At 45.7% G+C, this 15,262-nt stretch overlaps 1 protein-coding gene and 1 long non-coding RNA gene across 3 annotated transcripts; one reads left to right on the forward strand and one right to left on the reverse strand.

Annotated features, from left to right (window-relative positions):
* Positions 1-352: 352 nt before the first annotated feature.
* On the reverse strand, positions 353-5,484 carry LOC136296298 (uncharacterized). Its single transcript, XR_010722886.1, has 3 exons — positions 5,270-5,484; positions 2,697-2,804; positions 353-439 (listed from the first exon to the last, which is right to left on the reverse strand). It is a non-coding gene; the product is annotated as an uncharacterized lncRNA (long non-coding RNA).
* On the forward strand, positions 363-13,209 carry HOXA11 (homeobox A11). Of its 2 annotated transcripts, XM_066195261.1 has the most exons (3): positions 363-882; positions 9,104-9,605; positions 11,122-13,209. In XM_066195261.1, exons 1-3 carry the CDS (start codon positions 838-840, stop codon positions 11,352-11,354), a joined length of 780 nt encoding a protein of 259 aa, XP_066051358.1. In that variant the 5' UTR covers positions 363-837; the 3' UTR covers positions 11,355-13,209. The 2 variants fall into 2 exon arrangements, with proteins under 2 accessions (XP_066051358.1, XP_066051349.1); XM_066195252.1 differs by lacking the exon at positions 363-882 and having other exon boundaries at positions 8,891-9,605.
* Positions 13,210-15,262: the final 2,053 nt, after the last annotated feature.

Here is a 15,262-nt window from a genome sequence, read left to right on the forward strand (position 1 = left end):
ATCCTCCTCCCTCCTCCCTTCAGCCTCATTCCCGCCCCCGCACCCCCCAAAAGATTTTTTTTTTCACCAGTGAATAGCTTCAACATGGCGTACTGTAAGGCAGAAGCATTGCCCGTTCCTAGATCTGAACTGTGATTAAACATCCCCAAAGAGAGCATCTCTCTTCCTCCCGCCACTTCCCCCTCCCTTCCCTCCCCTTAGCGTAAAGCGCCCTCTTCTACGTAGGAAAGGTCAAGTCCTACAACGCACAACCCACGGTCATTACTGTACTGTGACCCGGGGTGTACTGGGGAGGAACGGCCAGTGTCTCGTGATCAAAAACACTGGGACTTTTTTTTTTTTTTTTTCATTTCTCCTACTCGTGCGATGGGAATCCGTGGAATTAGACAGCATTTTAGCCTCCTGCAATCACCTTGTGTGCAAATCGCCATCGGAAATCCTAAGGGACCAGGCGAGAAACAGAGAGAGGGGGGGAGAGAGAGAAAGGGCGGGGGAAAAGAGAGAGAGGAAAAAAATAAGTAGCTATAATAGTAGTAGTAATAATAACAGCAATAATCGTCATTAGCCTGTGATATCGCTGCATTTTGTCTGAAGCTGGCAGGAAGGACAATGTGCCCCAGTGGCCAGATTTCTCTCCAGCTAAAGGCAAACCAACAACAACTAGAACAAAAAAATATAAACCCCCAAGTCAACAGCAACCCAAGACATTGAAAAATCGAGAAGGAACGTTTGGTGGACCCTGTATATTTAATCTGTAAGAGAGGAAACCAAAAAATATGCAATCCATCCTCATTGAACTGGAGATCTACAGCCCAGCGCGGGATCCTGTCAGTCTCCATGGGGATATATTTTTGCACAGGCGAGAGACTTCTGGATGCTGGGGTAAGATTTTCGTGCTCTTCTTGGAAGCGGCTCAATGTTTCTTCTCTGTCCCTGCTCGGTGGTGAACTAAGCAAACAAGCCAACAGCAAACACCCACCCGGTCCCCTCGCAAAAAGCCCCCTGCATGACTGGAGCAAAGTCATTCGGCAGGCCTTTGTGGAGAGTTTCCCAGGCCCCTTCTCTCCCCTCGCTCCCAGCCCACCCACCCACCCACCCCACTCCGTTTCTCCCACGATGTTTGAGGCCGAAATGCCGCTTCTCCTTCGGGGACCTGGGGGAAGGCGGCTGCCTGAGCTGATGCTAATAGAGCCGAAGAGCCGGCTGAGAAAAGTAAGATTGTTTCTCCTAGCTTGGGTGCCGGCTCCACCTTCCTCAGGGATGCTGCTTTCCTCTCTAGCATAGGTGGGAAGCAAAGAGGGCTCTTGGCAGAAAAGTGCACCAGGAGAGGCTGGGGTCAGAGCCCAGGACGAGAGCAGACTTGCAGATAGAGCTGCTGGTTGTTTGGCTTTGTGCAGCGCCGTGTTGTTTCGCAGAGCTGGGTCGGGCTGCATGGAAAAGCGTCTCCTGGTTTTTATCCCCTGTTGTTTTATTCCCGTGTACTTGCCTCTGAAATTGTTTTAATCATTCAAGTGAAGGGGAGGAGGGTGGACGGCTGTGTATGGAAGAAATACGGGGAAGGATGTTTAACCTGTCTGCTTTTCGCCATTGTTTGTGCGTATCTAGAGAGAAAAATGCCAGCCGGGCATTGTAACCTGTCAGTTTTAATTAATCTGAATTTCGTCGTAATCGCCTTGATTTGAACGCACTAAGCAAATTGCTTTCATTTATTCCTGATCGTATAAAACGACCTATATGGTCGGCTTGGGTGAGGGGTAATGGAAAAGCGGGTTATTTCAAGCCTGGCTTCGAAATGCCTTCGGGTAGGCAGAAAAAAAAATTTAAAAAATCTTTAATACAAAACAATCTCGGATGGACTTCGTCTCCAGATAGTGGCTGGTTTACATTTAAATATGTGAGGATTTCTAAGTACTGTGCTGTATGAACTTGAAGGGAAAATAAAACCGAAAGAGAAAGAACGAGTTACTCCCACATTTCGCCTGGTCCCATTTTGGAGGTTTTGCCCAAATTCCCCCAGACTCTACAACGTTGATTTCTCATGCTTATGCATCCCGATTTCTGGAAGAAGGGATATTAGTATCAGCATTTGTTGGAAAGTCGGGAAAGGGAAACAAGCGGGACAGTGAGCAGGCTTCCACCCGGGCATAGGCAAGAGCAGCCATATTAGACTTAGAGAAAGAGCTGTTTTTATGGGTATCTTTGCTTTACGTACTAGAGAAGAGACAAGAAACGATCCTTACGAGCTGGCTAAGCTGTACATAGGCATATGATTGCCTCTTAAATTGCAGCACGTACTTCAAGCTCGTGTTATACAAATAGCTTCCTATAAAGGTTACACAAGTACAGGTACCTTAACTATAATACAATTCTGAGAGTCCATCAAAATATGAAGTTGGGGCTTTGAAGTCGTTGATTTGACAGTCCTGGTATAGCGATACTTCCTGTACCCGCCCCTTAAAGCAAGCATTGATGAAGAAATGTCTTTAGTTCGGTGGGTTTCACGATATGTGAATAAGGCTGTCCTATAAAGTTAGCAGTGGTACAGTAAAACCTGATGTGTTTCTTGGCGAGTTGGGCAAAATAATTAAATTTAAAAAATGAAATACCTTTATAAATCATTGTTAAAATTTAATGTGCATTAGAGAGAACCTTATATCCTATAAAATTCAATTTAGCTTAGAATCCCAGTCAATTACCTTGACGTGAATTTCTGTGTGGATCTCGGCATCTCAGAAACAGTCCAGCTACGACAGGCTGGTCTCGGCGTTGAGGCATTTCACTTTCTGTAGCTTTCTGGGCTCAATCTAGAGGGCACATTATATATCTCATAACTCTCGTGCGTTGTTTATATGCTGAATTGGTAGACAGAAAATGCTCGTTTGCCAGAGGAAACGCGATAGGATTATTATTTCTTCTCACTGAATATACTTCCTGGATTAACAAATCTAAGGTCAAGTTCAAGGCATCGATTCTAGCAATACTTTTAAATGTAAGTCGACAGAGGAATGTTTTAGCGGACTTTTTCTCTTTTTTTTTTTTTCTTTCTTTTTTTTTTTTAATGTGTAGAGTAAAGCGGCACTCTCGGTTGCGGGTGAACTCTGCATGGGAACATCGCCTGGGATATGGCCGTCCCCAGGGATAATTGTCGATTGCTAGCACCTCACTTTCAAGGGATCACTAGGGATGTTCCCCAAAACCGCTCTGCTTTATTCTTCATAAAATACATTGACACGAAAGGGGACTGGTACCTGCTTACTACAAAGGGTGCTAACGACACAGTGCTTTGTGGGTCTGGGTGGGAGTCGGTGGAAAGTGCCTGCTCTTCCGTACCGGCGGATTATAACCAAGGAAATTTGCTTTCGCACCGGTTTAGAGCCCACCTCTGGCTCTAGACACCCCTCTCCCGCAGAATAAGTTTGCTAGAAGTCTCTTGCACCTGTATCTGGATAGATGGGGGGGGGGGGGAATGACTGTGTGTGTATGTTTTCCTGTGCCGGGAAAGCCTCCGATAGTGTTCAAGGGGAGAAAAGGAGACATTTATGGAAGCATCGTCAGTCAATCAATTTCTGAGACACTAGTTGGTCTGAGAAAACCTCTTCTTGGGTCCGTCTTATTACCAAACCCTCCAGCATTGTCTCTCAGGACCAGGATCCGAGCAGTAAATGTAAACATTATGGAGGGGTTCAGCGCCCCGGGACCCTGGACCTCAGGGCTGGGGAACCGGGGGGTGAGGAGACATGACATTGTGAGAGACTCCCCGTGCATTGGAAAGGCGCCGGGAGGCTGTCAGAACAACAATTCGTTTGTCTGCTGGTGAGCAAGAGAATAGCTGCCGAAACATGAAGTTTTCTAACTAGAAGTAGCTTCTCTCCTGGGGGAAAAAAAAAAAAAAAAAGAAAAGAAAAAAAACCCCCAATATTTCGGCTGTTTGCAGCTATCAGAGTCAGAGAGCCCTCAGATGTTCATCAGCTCAAAGGGATGCTAAAAATCATGACTGGTCGCCAAAAACGAGTACATCTCTGTAGATCCGTAGTGGTTTAATCCTAAAATTCAAACTAGTGGGGGGGCTTGGTAAGAAAATAACAATCACCCTCTTCATTTCAGCGACTTAAAAAGACACGAAGGAAATGAAAAGCTTTTGCTAATTGATATTAAAAATTATTTTAAAGTATTGTATCCCAGATGAGTGCAGCCTTTTGAGGTGTTCAAGTCTCTGAAATAATGTAATGCGGGAAAAAAAAATCAGAATTACATTGAATGATGTTTACATCTGCTCATTCTCTTAACACGTATTCTGTAGTTTCCTAGCAAAATCACAACTACACCGCCTCATGATTTGGAAAAAAAAAATTAATAAATAGCCTGTCCCATGTCACAGCACAGGGGTTCCATCTCACCGGTATATACATATATATAAATATATATAAAACTTCACATATTAATTGAATTATTTAGCTAGCTATTACAGCACTTCATTCTATACCAATCTTACGGTAACATATTTAGTTAAAAAAAAAAAAAAAAAAAGAAAGAAAGAAAAAAGGAAAAAGTATACCTATAGCTTCTTTCCATAACAGACAAAATGGCAAATAGATAAAGAAGCACCTTTTAAGATCTTCTGAGCCCACAATATTTAAAATCCAAATAAACAGCAGTTTTTTCTGACGCTGGACTCCTGGCAAATTTTGCGACGAATTATCGCCTTGTGTCCCTATTTGCATTGGTAAGGTGGGAAGACGGTGCGCTTTTCGTTGGCAGCGACATTTCGAATTCCCTAATGCTATACTTTTCTAACAAGACTTTGTAGACTGTAATCAACCCTCAGTTTTACAAAACTCTGTCCTAATTCCTTAGATATTTTCTCCTGCTCGAGTCGTAATACCCCTCACCCTCCCTGTGCGAGAGAAGCAGCAGAGACTGAAGCCAGCGATCCTGTAATATCTTTAATTAGCTCCTCTTGACGCAAATTCCTTCTAGTACACGTTCCTCCTGTTAATTAGAGGCACCCACCCTACTGGCAAGGTAAATGGTCGGCTTCAAATATTTTTCAAGCAAAGCCCGGTACGAAAAGACAACAGTTTAGATACAATAGAACTTGAACTTTTGGAGAAGCAGTAGTGAGTTAAACAGTTCCCTTTGCACGCCATCTGTATATGTAAAAGCTAGACTATCGTGGCGTCCTAGTTCTGTTTATATTCCTCCAAAGAAGACATGTAGCTTTTTTCCCCCTCCCTTTGTTTAGCTTAGCTATGGGTAACAGTCTCCCCACCTCTTGGCCACGCTTCTCCTTTGCAAAACCTTCCTGCAGCAGAGGTTCCAAATTCAGAGCGGTTTTACCCTCTCTAATCCGGACGAAATACATGGGAAGGCGTAACGAATGCATTTTGCTTCTCCAAACGAAATGCCTGCCTTTGTTTATGTTGTTCTCAGTGAGGTTAGCGAGGGGAAGGCTCGGTTTTCCCCCTTCCTCAACGCGGAAGTCCCAATTACTGTATTAAAAGAGCAATTCAACATTAGACCAAATAATCAACACTGATAATTGTGCTGAACACAGCAACTTAACAGCAGGCTCCCTGCAATTACCCGCACATTCCGGGACTTTAGGCGTACATTATCTCTTGTTTCATTTAACAGCAAATAAAGCAGAGAATAGCCTGTGCCTTGGGTGTCTACTCGCTCCCAGACGAGCTGTGCCCCCCCTCGGTTTTCCCCATCACCCTTTCCCGCTTGTTGTGCAGGCGGTACCCGGAGGCGTTTTGGGGTCCCCCTGCATTACAAACCCGCTTGGAGAGAAATAGGCTGCCTGCTTTGGAGAGGTGGGGGAGAGAGCTCGAGCGATTCAAAAGCAGGCATCGGGGCCGCACGTGTGCATGCTGTGCAAGCACATATATGCCCAGACACACGCACACCCACGCACACACACTCCTGTTTCCAGTTGCCTTCTCGCCCTTCTTGCCTTAATTTCCCTTTGTTTCCCAGACGCAGCCCCGACCTCTGGCACGGCGGAGCCTCACACGGCGCCGCAGCCCCGGCTGCAGAGAGGAGCAGCAAAGAGCCCCATACAAACCTGTGCCAGCTCTGCTCCCCATTTCTAGCCCCAAGGTTTGAAATTTATTGAAATGCAAGAGGGCGGCTGCAGTGAGTCCGAGGAGGTGGCGTCCCGCGATTAAGTGTTGGGCAGCTCTGTCATGTCTGCTCTGACACAAGCTGAAGTTGACTGCCAAAGTGCTATAAAACCGCAGGTCAGTCTAGAACTGTTTTCGGTACCCCTAGACGCGCCGTGTTCAATTATAGCCTTGAAAGCCCTAATACAAGTGCAAGAATTTGTTTGCCATCACACAGAGGCGGGGCGAGGCTCGGCAATGGTGGCGCCTTTGTTATCTCAAAGTCACTGAAATCCTTATACATTCCTTTTTGTTCGAAGGGAGGAGTGTCTGCGTGTGTGCAGGGTGTGGGGAGAGGTTTTCATCGACGGAATTGAACGGTGCGGGTATACAGGGAAAGTAACCAATGTTCGGACACCAAAAGAGGGCTTCCGACCCCCCAGTCCACTCCACCCACTGCCCCACGGCGACCACCCCCCGCAAAAAAAAAAAAAAAAAAAAAAAAAAAAAAAAAAAAAAAGGGGGGGGAAATAAATGCGAGCGAAATTACAGCGTTAAGGAAAAAGCCAACCAGAGCTCTTGCACACCCCTCCCCACCTCAAGTTTTTTTGTTGAGTTTTTTTTTCTAAGGGAAAAAAAAAAAAAAAAAAAAAAAAGGAGAGGGAGAGAGAGAGGGAGAGAGGGAAAGCCCCCAAACCTTTTTACAATCCCTAAACGACACTACAGTCTTCTGCTAGCGGTTTTGACGACATGCAATCTCTTTCCATCCACTTTCAAGCAAATATGTCAAGCTGGAAGATTAATTCCTTAATTTCAAGTTCAGCTCACAGACGTGCAGTAAGCATAAGAAGTTCTTGTTGCAAACCAAAATAAAGAGTTCATTACAGGGATACGTCCAGAGCATTTGATTTGTGAACGGTAACCCTTGTAAAATAAGAAAAAGGCATATAAACATTAATGCTAATAAATTAGTTTACTCCACTACAAAGTAATTACTTGATAATATTGAATTTACAGCTTGAATTCAAACGCAATAGTTAACTATAATGTAGGGGAAATGCATAATGAGAATATTTTCTCTCTGCTCAACATGATTAGATTTGTTATTGAGTCGGTTACGATAAGCTAAGCAATAAATAAACAAATCGATGTTGACATTTAAATACCGAGGATCTCCAGAATTTACTAGAGAACTTTCTCCGGATATATAAATACTTCCACTGCACTGCAGAGGAAGAGGGGGGGAAAATCCAAATATTATTTCCCTAGCATTTTCGTTTCCCTTCCACTAGCCTCCCAAGTCCACGGGGGCATGGCTCTTGAACTGCGTCTGATTTCCTAAGAGTACCGACTTCACAATAGCCTTTTGCCATTCTGTTTTTCTATTTTGATGAAATCCAGCCGGAACTCAAATATTTCTTTTCTGAAATCGAGCATCAGAATAGCGAAAAAATACTTTTTCCAAGAGCTTAGGGATGTCCGTGCCTCAAAAGGTGCTGTATTCTTTGGCGTATTTCTCTGTTTTCCTTGGCTCTCCTCATTCGGTGGGGTGTGCATTTTTATTGGCAGAAAAGTACTTTTTAGTCTCTGCCCTGTACAATCCGCTTTCTATATCATCCCTTTCATGCAACAATAGTAAAAGTTTAACCAGGTTTTAAAAATAGGTCTCCCTGGGTCTCAGCCTTCAGCGACGACTCATAGCTAAAAGGAAAGCATCTCGGTACGGCGAGTTTGTTCCTACGGGTTAACAGTACGTCAAATAATTTTAACTAGGCTTCTGGCAATTAAACTCGGAGTATTTGTCAAGCTGGGGTAGCCCAATATCCACTGGTTCTCCAAGCTTTTAGCTGCAGAGTTGAGGCAGAGAGATCAGCAAGCAGTCTTTAGCTCCGTGGTCTGCACTTTAAGGGGCTTGCTGGCTCTCTGGCGTTGCGAATGAGGCAAGGGACGATTTGGAGGGGGTGAGGAGGGAAAACCTGCGTCCTGGGTACCCGACACTGTTAACTACCTCCAGTAAAGCTTGGCTGAAGCTGCGCGGGGTATTTGAGGTTAATATGTAAGTAAGGGAAGGAAGACACTAAGCGCTTCGGAAGTGAACATGAATGCAAGCATGTAATCTATTCACCATGAAAATCAGTAAAGACTTGACCCTGGCACATTCTTCCTAGTAAGGTTTCCAGAAAAACCCTGAAGAGTGAGGGCTTTTTTTTCCTTTTTTCAGGGGGGAGGACGGAAATCCCAAACCGAACTCCCAGGAAAAAAAAAAAAAGAAAAAAGAAGTAATTAATTTTTTAAAAAGAGACATTTTCTTCAGGAGCATTTTTCTCCTCGGATGCAGCTTTCCACAAGAAAGCGTGCGTGCATCTCTACACGAGGTGCCCTCCTTCTCAGAGCCTGCCAGCGAGCCGCCAAACGCCCCAGCAAGCCCACAAACAAACAGAAAGGTCTCACCTAACCCTGGGGGTAATTGATAAGCCTCTCTGCTCCAGAGCCAGAGGGTGCCAGGGGCCGGGCGGCTAAGTGTGGGGCAGTGGCAGGGCCGGCTGTGTGTCCCCCAGGGCTCCCCCCCTGCCAACCTGCGCTGGGCTCGCCCCTGGGCGCTGGCGACGAGCTGTTGCTTTCCCCCGCGACGGCCACAAAGGGAGCGGGGCCCGGGCCCGCCGCTCGTCAATGTCAACGTCGGGCCACGTGACCGCACCTCCCTGCCGCCGCCGGGAGAGCTCTCCACGTCAGCCTACGTCTCCCCATCTCTTACTTCACGGATCCGCTTCAAAGGGGCAGCTGCGTTAGAGAATCATGTTAAGCTCAGCTAATGCGGAGAAGCCGAGGTAGCCCTAATGATGGATTTTGATGAGCGTGTTCCTTGTTCCTCTAACATGTATTTGCCAAGTTGTACTTACTACGTCTCGGGTCCTGATTTTTCCAGCCTCCCTTCTTTTTTGCCCCAAACCCCGTCTTCTCGCCCTATGACATACTCCTACTCCTCCAACCTACCCCAGGTCCAACCTGTGAGAGAAGTTACCTTCAGGGAATATGCCATTGATCCCTCCAGTAAATGGCACCCCAGGAACAATCTGCCCCACTGCTACTCCGCAGAGGAGATCATGCACAGAGACTGCCTGCCTGCCACCAACACTGCTAGCATGGGCGAGATGTTCGGCAAAAACACAGCTAACGTCTACCACCCCAGCACCAACGTCTCCTCCAATTTCTATAGCACGGTGGGCAGGAACGGGGTCCTGCCCCAGGCTTTCGACCAATTTTTCGAGACGGCTTATGGCACGGCGGAAAATCTAGCCTCGGCGGACTACCCGGTAGACAAGAGTGGCGAGAAGGCGCCCGCGGCCGCCGGGGCGGCGGCGGCGGCAACTTCAAGTTCGGAGGGCGGCTGCGGCAGGGCGGCGGCGACGGCGGCGGAGAAGGAGAGGAGGAGGCGGCCGGAGAGCAGCAGCAGCCCCGAGTCGTCTTCCGGCAACAATGAGGAGAAATCCGGCAGTTCCAGTACGTATAAAGGCAGCGCCGGAGCGCTTTTAGGAAAGGCAGCTTGAAATCTAGCGCACCGCCGCTGTTAAATTTTTATATGCTGTTTTATAAGCATATAAGGTTTATGAAGGGCCTTTAGATTTCCCCCAACAAAACTTTGTTATAAAAGGCGAGATCACGTGTTTAGTGCTGAAATTGGCCGTGAAATACCCACCGGGCAATGGATGCCTAAATATTTTTTTTCCTTTTTCTTCCCCTTTTTTTTTTTCTTTTTTTTTTTTTTTTCCTGCTTTTTGAAATAATAATAATAATTTTAAAAAAGAGTTCCGTGGTCAGCTCTTGCAAATATAATAACGTTAGTTCTGTGCCTGTAAAATCGGCAAAAAAGGAGATCCTGACTCCTTTGATATCAATGTAATCCAGTGATTTTATAAAAGCCATGTGTTGCACCAGAAGTCTAGTTAGGAGCTGAATTCAAAGCCTTCGCCGTTTTAACGATTGCGCTAGAATAGCGTTTAACAGATAAAGTAGCCGCCTGAACTGTAGCAATATATTAAAAGAAGCAAATTAACCTAAAGCTGGCCTTTTTGTCTAAAGGAAGCCATTTTACTAAGGCACTCTGGCAATTACGTGTTGCCTTCTGTCCAACAGTTTGTTACTTACAATTGTTATTCAATCTGTCAAAGTCTGATTTTTTTATGTGGGCTTTTTAAAAGGCAAAGCTAGTATACGGCCGGGGAAAAAAATACCTCGACAATGAACTGTACCAGAAAAGGAAGTTTTTAAAGGGATAGCAGCTACGTTTAATGTAAAGAGCTCCTGAACCTTGAAACCTTTTATATTCTGCTTAATGAACTTTAAAACCGTAATGGCTAATCGAGAGGAGAATACCTCGATGCGGTGGAGAACGTGCTTGAAAATAGCCGGCTAAGGGGAGAAGGGGACGCCTCAGCCTTGGGCTCAGGGGCTTTTCCTCTGCTCGGGACGTCGAGACGGGATTAGGCCGAGAAACGAGGGCGAGATCCAAGCGGGAACGGGCTCGGGGAGGGTTGGGCGCGGGCCCCCCCGCCCGCCGCAGCGCTGCCCGCTGCAGGCAGCCAGGTGATGGCTGCTCCCTGGGCAGTTCCTCGTGCGTGGTGGCGCCCGGCGGAGCAGCCTACAAAGGCTTTTCCTCCGGCTCGTGAAATCCGCAAGAACCCCCCGCCACCACTCTTTTCCTCCAGCTGCCCTCCCCGCGGAGGAAGCGAGGCCGGATCCCCGCGTCTCGGCGGGGGTTTCGCCCTGCCCGCTGCCCGGGGCCGCAGCGCGGCAGGAGTCGGGGTGTGCCGGCGGGTCCCGGGCCCGGCTGCACGCACCCGCCAGGGCGGAGGGCTGGCGCCAAGCCCCGGACCTACCAACGCCGACTCCGGAGCGGGCAAAACGCGTCTTTTCCGTGTTAACGTGCTTTGCCTGAGAGTCCCCCCCGTCCCTTCTCAGCCCCCCGCCGCCCGCCATCGCCGGGTCTCAAATGTTTCTGCCTTTTTTCGCTCCACAGGTGGACAACGTACGCGTAAAAAGAGATGCCCATACACCAAATACCAGATTAGAGAGTTAGAAAGGGAATTCTTCTTCAGTGTCTACATAAACAAAGAGAAACGCCTCCAGCTCTCCCGAATGCTCAATCTGACCGACCGTCAAGTCAAAATATGGTTTCAGAACAGAAGAATGAAAGAAAAAAAAATTAACAGGGACCGATTACAATATTACTCAGCTAATCCACTACTCTAAAACTCATAGCGTTTTTCAAGACGAGATTAAATTCAGATTTCGCCCTTGACAAGGTCAAGCCACGGGGTTACGTGGAGGAAGGAGGTGTGTATCTGACGGGACTTGAAGAATCTAAGGTTTTACACACATGTAAACCTACTCTGGAACTAGGATGATGATTTTTTTTATATATATATTTACATATCAACTGGAATGGATTTGATTTTGACACACGTGGGATCCATTTCTAAACGTGCACGTCACCTTTGAGTGCAAAATCCATACCTCTTTACCTTTCCAGGCACTGCGGATCACCCTGCCACCGCTTTCGGCAGGCACGGGCGGGGATGGTCCTTCTCCATCCCCGGACTCGCTCACCCTGGGCCCTTCCTCGCCCCTGTGCTGCTGTGGAACAGCTGTCTGGAGATTGCCAGGTCGGGTTCACCCAACCAGGACCACTGCAGAATACATAAACTATGAGAAATAATCTTTTGTTCTTCCTTAGGAGAATATCTGGGTTAGAGGCAGTGCTCCATTGCTCATGGGTTTGAAATAAGAATTGAAGGACGGACACACACACACAGAATTAAATAAAGGGGGGGATGTCATGTCTACACCTTCCCGGGGCCAACCGCGAGTAGTTGTAACGTGGATGTAGTGATGGTTATAGTAGTGTTTCCTTTGGGGGTGTGGGGTGGGATGGGGGCGAGGGAAAAAAAAAAAAAGACCTAAATGAAAGAATTAATTATTTACTTTTAAAAATCAGGTATAAATTCGCCATATATCGTAAAGAAACAATCACTAAAAAGAAAATTAGAAAAATTTAATTAGCTCTTGTTTTATTTATGACAACAGACTATGCGTTGCCATCTTTTTGGAGACAAATCATGTTTAAATACTAAAAATAAATGGGCAAAAAGTATGAATTTCATCATTTTAAAAGAAACAACTCCATAAAGGAAACTAACCTTCTGGCTTCTGGCTCACAAACTTTCTTCAGGAAATACCTGTGGAGAACGACAGTTTAGCAAATACCACACAACACTTAATTGAAACTTGGAGTTGTGCAATGCACTAACATTGGATGATTAAAATAACTCGATTGCATGTTCGTTTAAAGGTGACTAGTGTGGAGTTTAAACAGAAGCCAAACAATGTAAATATGGTAATTTTGTTGTTGTCTACATTAAATGTCATGAGCTCTACTTTGTCGCACCGTCGACGTATGCAAAGAATGGAGAGTTGTTTGGACTTATTTTAAATATCTATAAATATATATATTTCCCTGCAGGAACCAAAGCGTGAAAAAATGCAATTAAAAAAAAAAATAAAAAAAATAAAAATTAAAAAAAAAAGAGAAAAAAAGGAAAATATTTAAAATTCTATATCAGTTTACAAAGGATACAGTGTTCTATCATTGAGGTAATTTGCTGTCGAGAATATCTGAATGTATATTTCATACAGGAACGGTGTTTTACAAGACTTGTAAATAATAATAATAAAAAAGAAACCATGACCTATTTTGTTGGAATGCCTTTTTTTTTTTTTTCCCCCTTTTGGGTATATTTGGTGGTGTTTTTGTTTTTTAAATTGTTCCTTTGGGGCTAAAGGGTGTGGGATTTCTTTACATGTGCAACAAAGTGGTGATAAGAATGTTTTTGATCAATAAATTTTACCAAATGGATGTAATTTCTTTGTCACAATTCACAAGATGCAATATCTTTATATGACATCACTGTTTTCAATATGTATCGTCTATATGTATATACAGTTTTCTTTTAATATGCAAAAGTATTTGGTTGCATGTATACAGTGGAACAGCGCACAAGGAAAATAAAAAAAAAAAAAAAAAAGAAACTTTATATTTTTACTCTGGTGTTACATTACTGCATGTTCTTTTATCTGGTGTAACTCTGGGACCCGAAATTCCTCATGACCCTGTTCAGCCATTTCAGATGAATTACTCATCTTTTGTGAACTTCGTTGTTAAATCTTCTATTTTGGAGTTAACAAGTGAACCTAGGCTTGTTTGAGCATAGCTTCAGCAGGTCACAGGAAAAGGAAAATTGAGTGTGTTCATAGCTCCCTACGTGTTAGGCCTTCTCCTTATCCTGCCAGCACTGGCAGGGCAAGGTCCTATGCCCGAGGGTTGGATGGGCCATTGCTGTTTGCTCCCTGCCACATATGTCCAGGAGAAATGTTTCTCAGTAGCTTTTGGGACACGTTTTATAAGCTGGCACCAAAGGGAAGGTTCAAGCCAGCTGATGGGATGTGGCCAGAATTTGAGAGCCCTAAGAAAATTGTTGTCTTTGGGGAAAGAAATCCCCATGGCAGTGTGGTGGAAATGGAGTGTTTGAAATTGTCCTTGATCTCCAAGGCAGGGAGGGGGTGGACAGAGGTGGGCAGCGGGGGGAGGAGGGCTGGAGAAAGTTGGAAGGGGCAGGGGGGAGAAAACCCCAAACTCCAAACAATAGCTGAGATAGGAATGTGTTTTGAGAAGAGCGTTTGAATCTTTAATGTTGACCCCAATCCTAATCAGGAGAAGAAAGTGGATTCTGTTTTTTTGTATTGTTTACTGGCTTTGAACTTCTGTATTGCTTGGACATCACCCATAACCTTGAGGTGAAGGACTTACTGACTTTGGGCCTTTGTTGACCACCGCCACCCAGCCAGACAAGGTTTACCCAGAGGGAATGTTGAAAAGTGAGGGGAAAAGAGGGGACTTGGTTTGTTTGTCTAGCATGCAAGGGGAAATGCCAGTTAAAAGGAAACAGACAGATGGATGGACAGACGGTGAGAGTGGGATAGAGGGACGGATGGAGAGCTGAATGGCAATGAAAGTTAAGTCTGCAAGCTTCCTCTCCTGGTTAAAAATTAACTGGTATTCAGAGCCAATCCCAGAGACAGTAAAAACATGGAGTTTCTGTGGTCGGGGTTTGGATTTCCTAGCCCAATAAAATCGCATCCTCTGTGTTGCTGTGACATTGTGGCCATAAAAACTGTCCGTGACTTGTCTGCTCGCCTGTACCAAATGCATCACTATAAAGGCCGCGGAGGTTCGCCCAGAGGCTTTTAGACCGAGAGGTGAGCGACCATTGCTCTCCGCCGCCGTCTGTCCGTCCGCCTGCCCGCCGGGGCCCCGCGGCAGGACGGCGGGCGGGCGGACGGATGGACGGGCGGGCGGACGGACGGACGTCGGCCGCGGTTTAGGGGCTGCTTTGCCACAAGATGGCGATCTTCAGATCAATGTCAAAGCCGCCCGGGGCAGGGGAGCAGCCCTGCAAAGGCAAAAAAAAAAAAAAAAAAAAAAAAAAAAAAAGGAAAATCTTGGCCTTTGTTCACTTTGCATCCCTGGAGCCACACGGGTAATTATTGCACTTACCGGGCTCCGCCGTACAAAAAGCCGCTCGGGATGCCGGGGGAGGGGGGAGACGCTGGGGCTTCTCGGTGGAGTTAAAGCCTCTGGGCTTTGGGTTAGGAAATGCGCGAAGGTAAGTGTTTTATACATCTACCGGGCATAGAGAACGGCGAGGAGTGTGCGGTGGCCGGAATGGTACCCTGAGATCTGGGGTGGCCCTTGCCCCGGCCGCTGAGCACCGCGGAAAAGAGCTGCCGGGAGGCTAAGGGATGCAAAACGTTGGTGATTAGGATGTGAAATAATATAGAAGGGACTTTCTAAGTTGCAGTTGACCTTTTATTTTCTCTTCGTTTTGGCCAGCTGCGTGGAAAATCCACGTTATCTGGAAATATTTTTTCAGAGTAACTTGTAGCTTTCTTCCACTTACTAAAAAAAAAAAAAAAAAAAAAGAAAAAAAAAAGAAAAAAAAGGAAAAAAAGGGAAAAAAAAGAAAAAAAAGAAAGAAAAAAAGTGTAGCAGTGTAGCATCGGAAATATTATGAAACTTGACATTTATGTGTAGAACAGTAGAT

Source organism: Chamaea fasciata, unplaced genomic scaffold (genome assembly GCF_029207755.1).
Source record: "Chamaea fasciata isolate MVZ Bird 193981 ecotype frontalis unplaced genomic scaffold, bChaFas1.0.hap1 SCAF_1, whole genome shotgun sequence".
Classification (NCBI taxonomy): Eukaryota; Metazoa; Chordata; class Aves; order Passeriformes; family Sylviidae; genus Chamaea; species Chamaea fasciata.

Excerpts from the sequence above, each read along its gene's own strand:
- HOXA11 (XM_066195252.1), top strand. The coding sequence starts at position 8,942 with ATGATGGATTTTGATGAGCGTGTTCCTTGTTCCTCTAACATGTATTTG. Across the intron at positions 9,606-11,121 it reads GGAGAAATCCGGCAGTTCCA|GTGGACAACGTACGCGTAAA; the intron begins GTACGTATAAAG and ends TTCGCTCCACAG.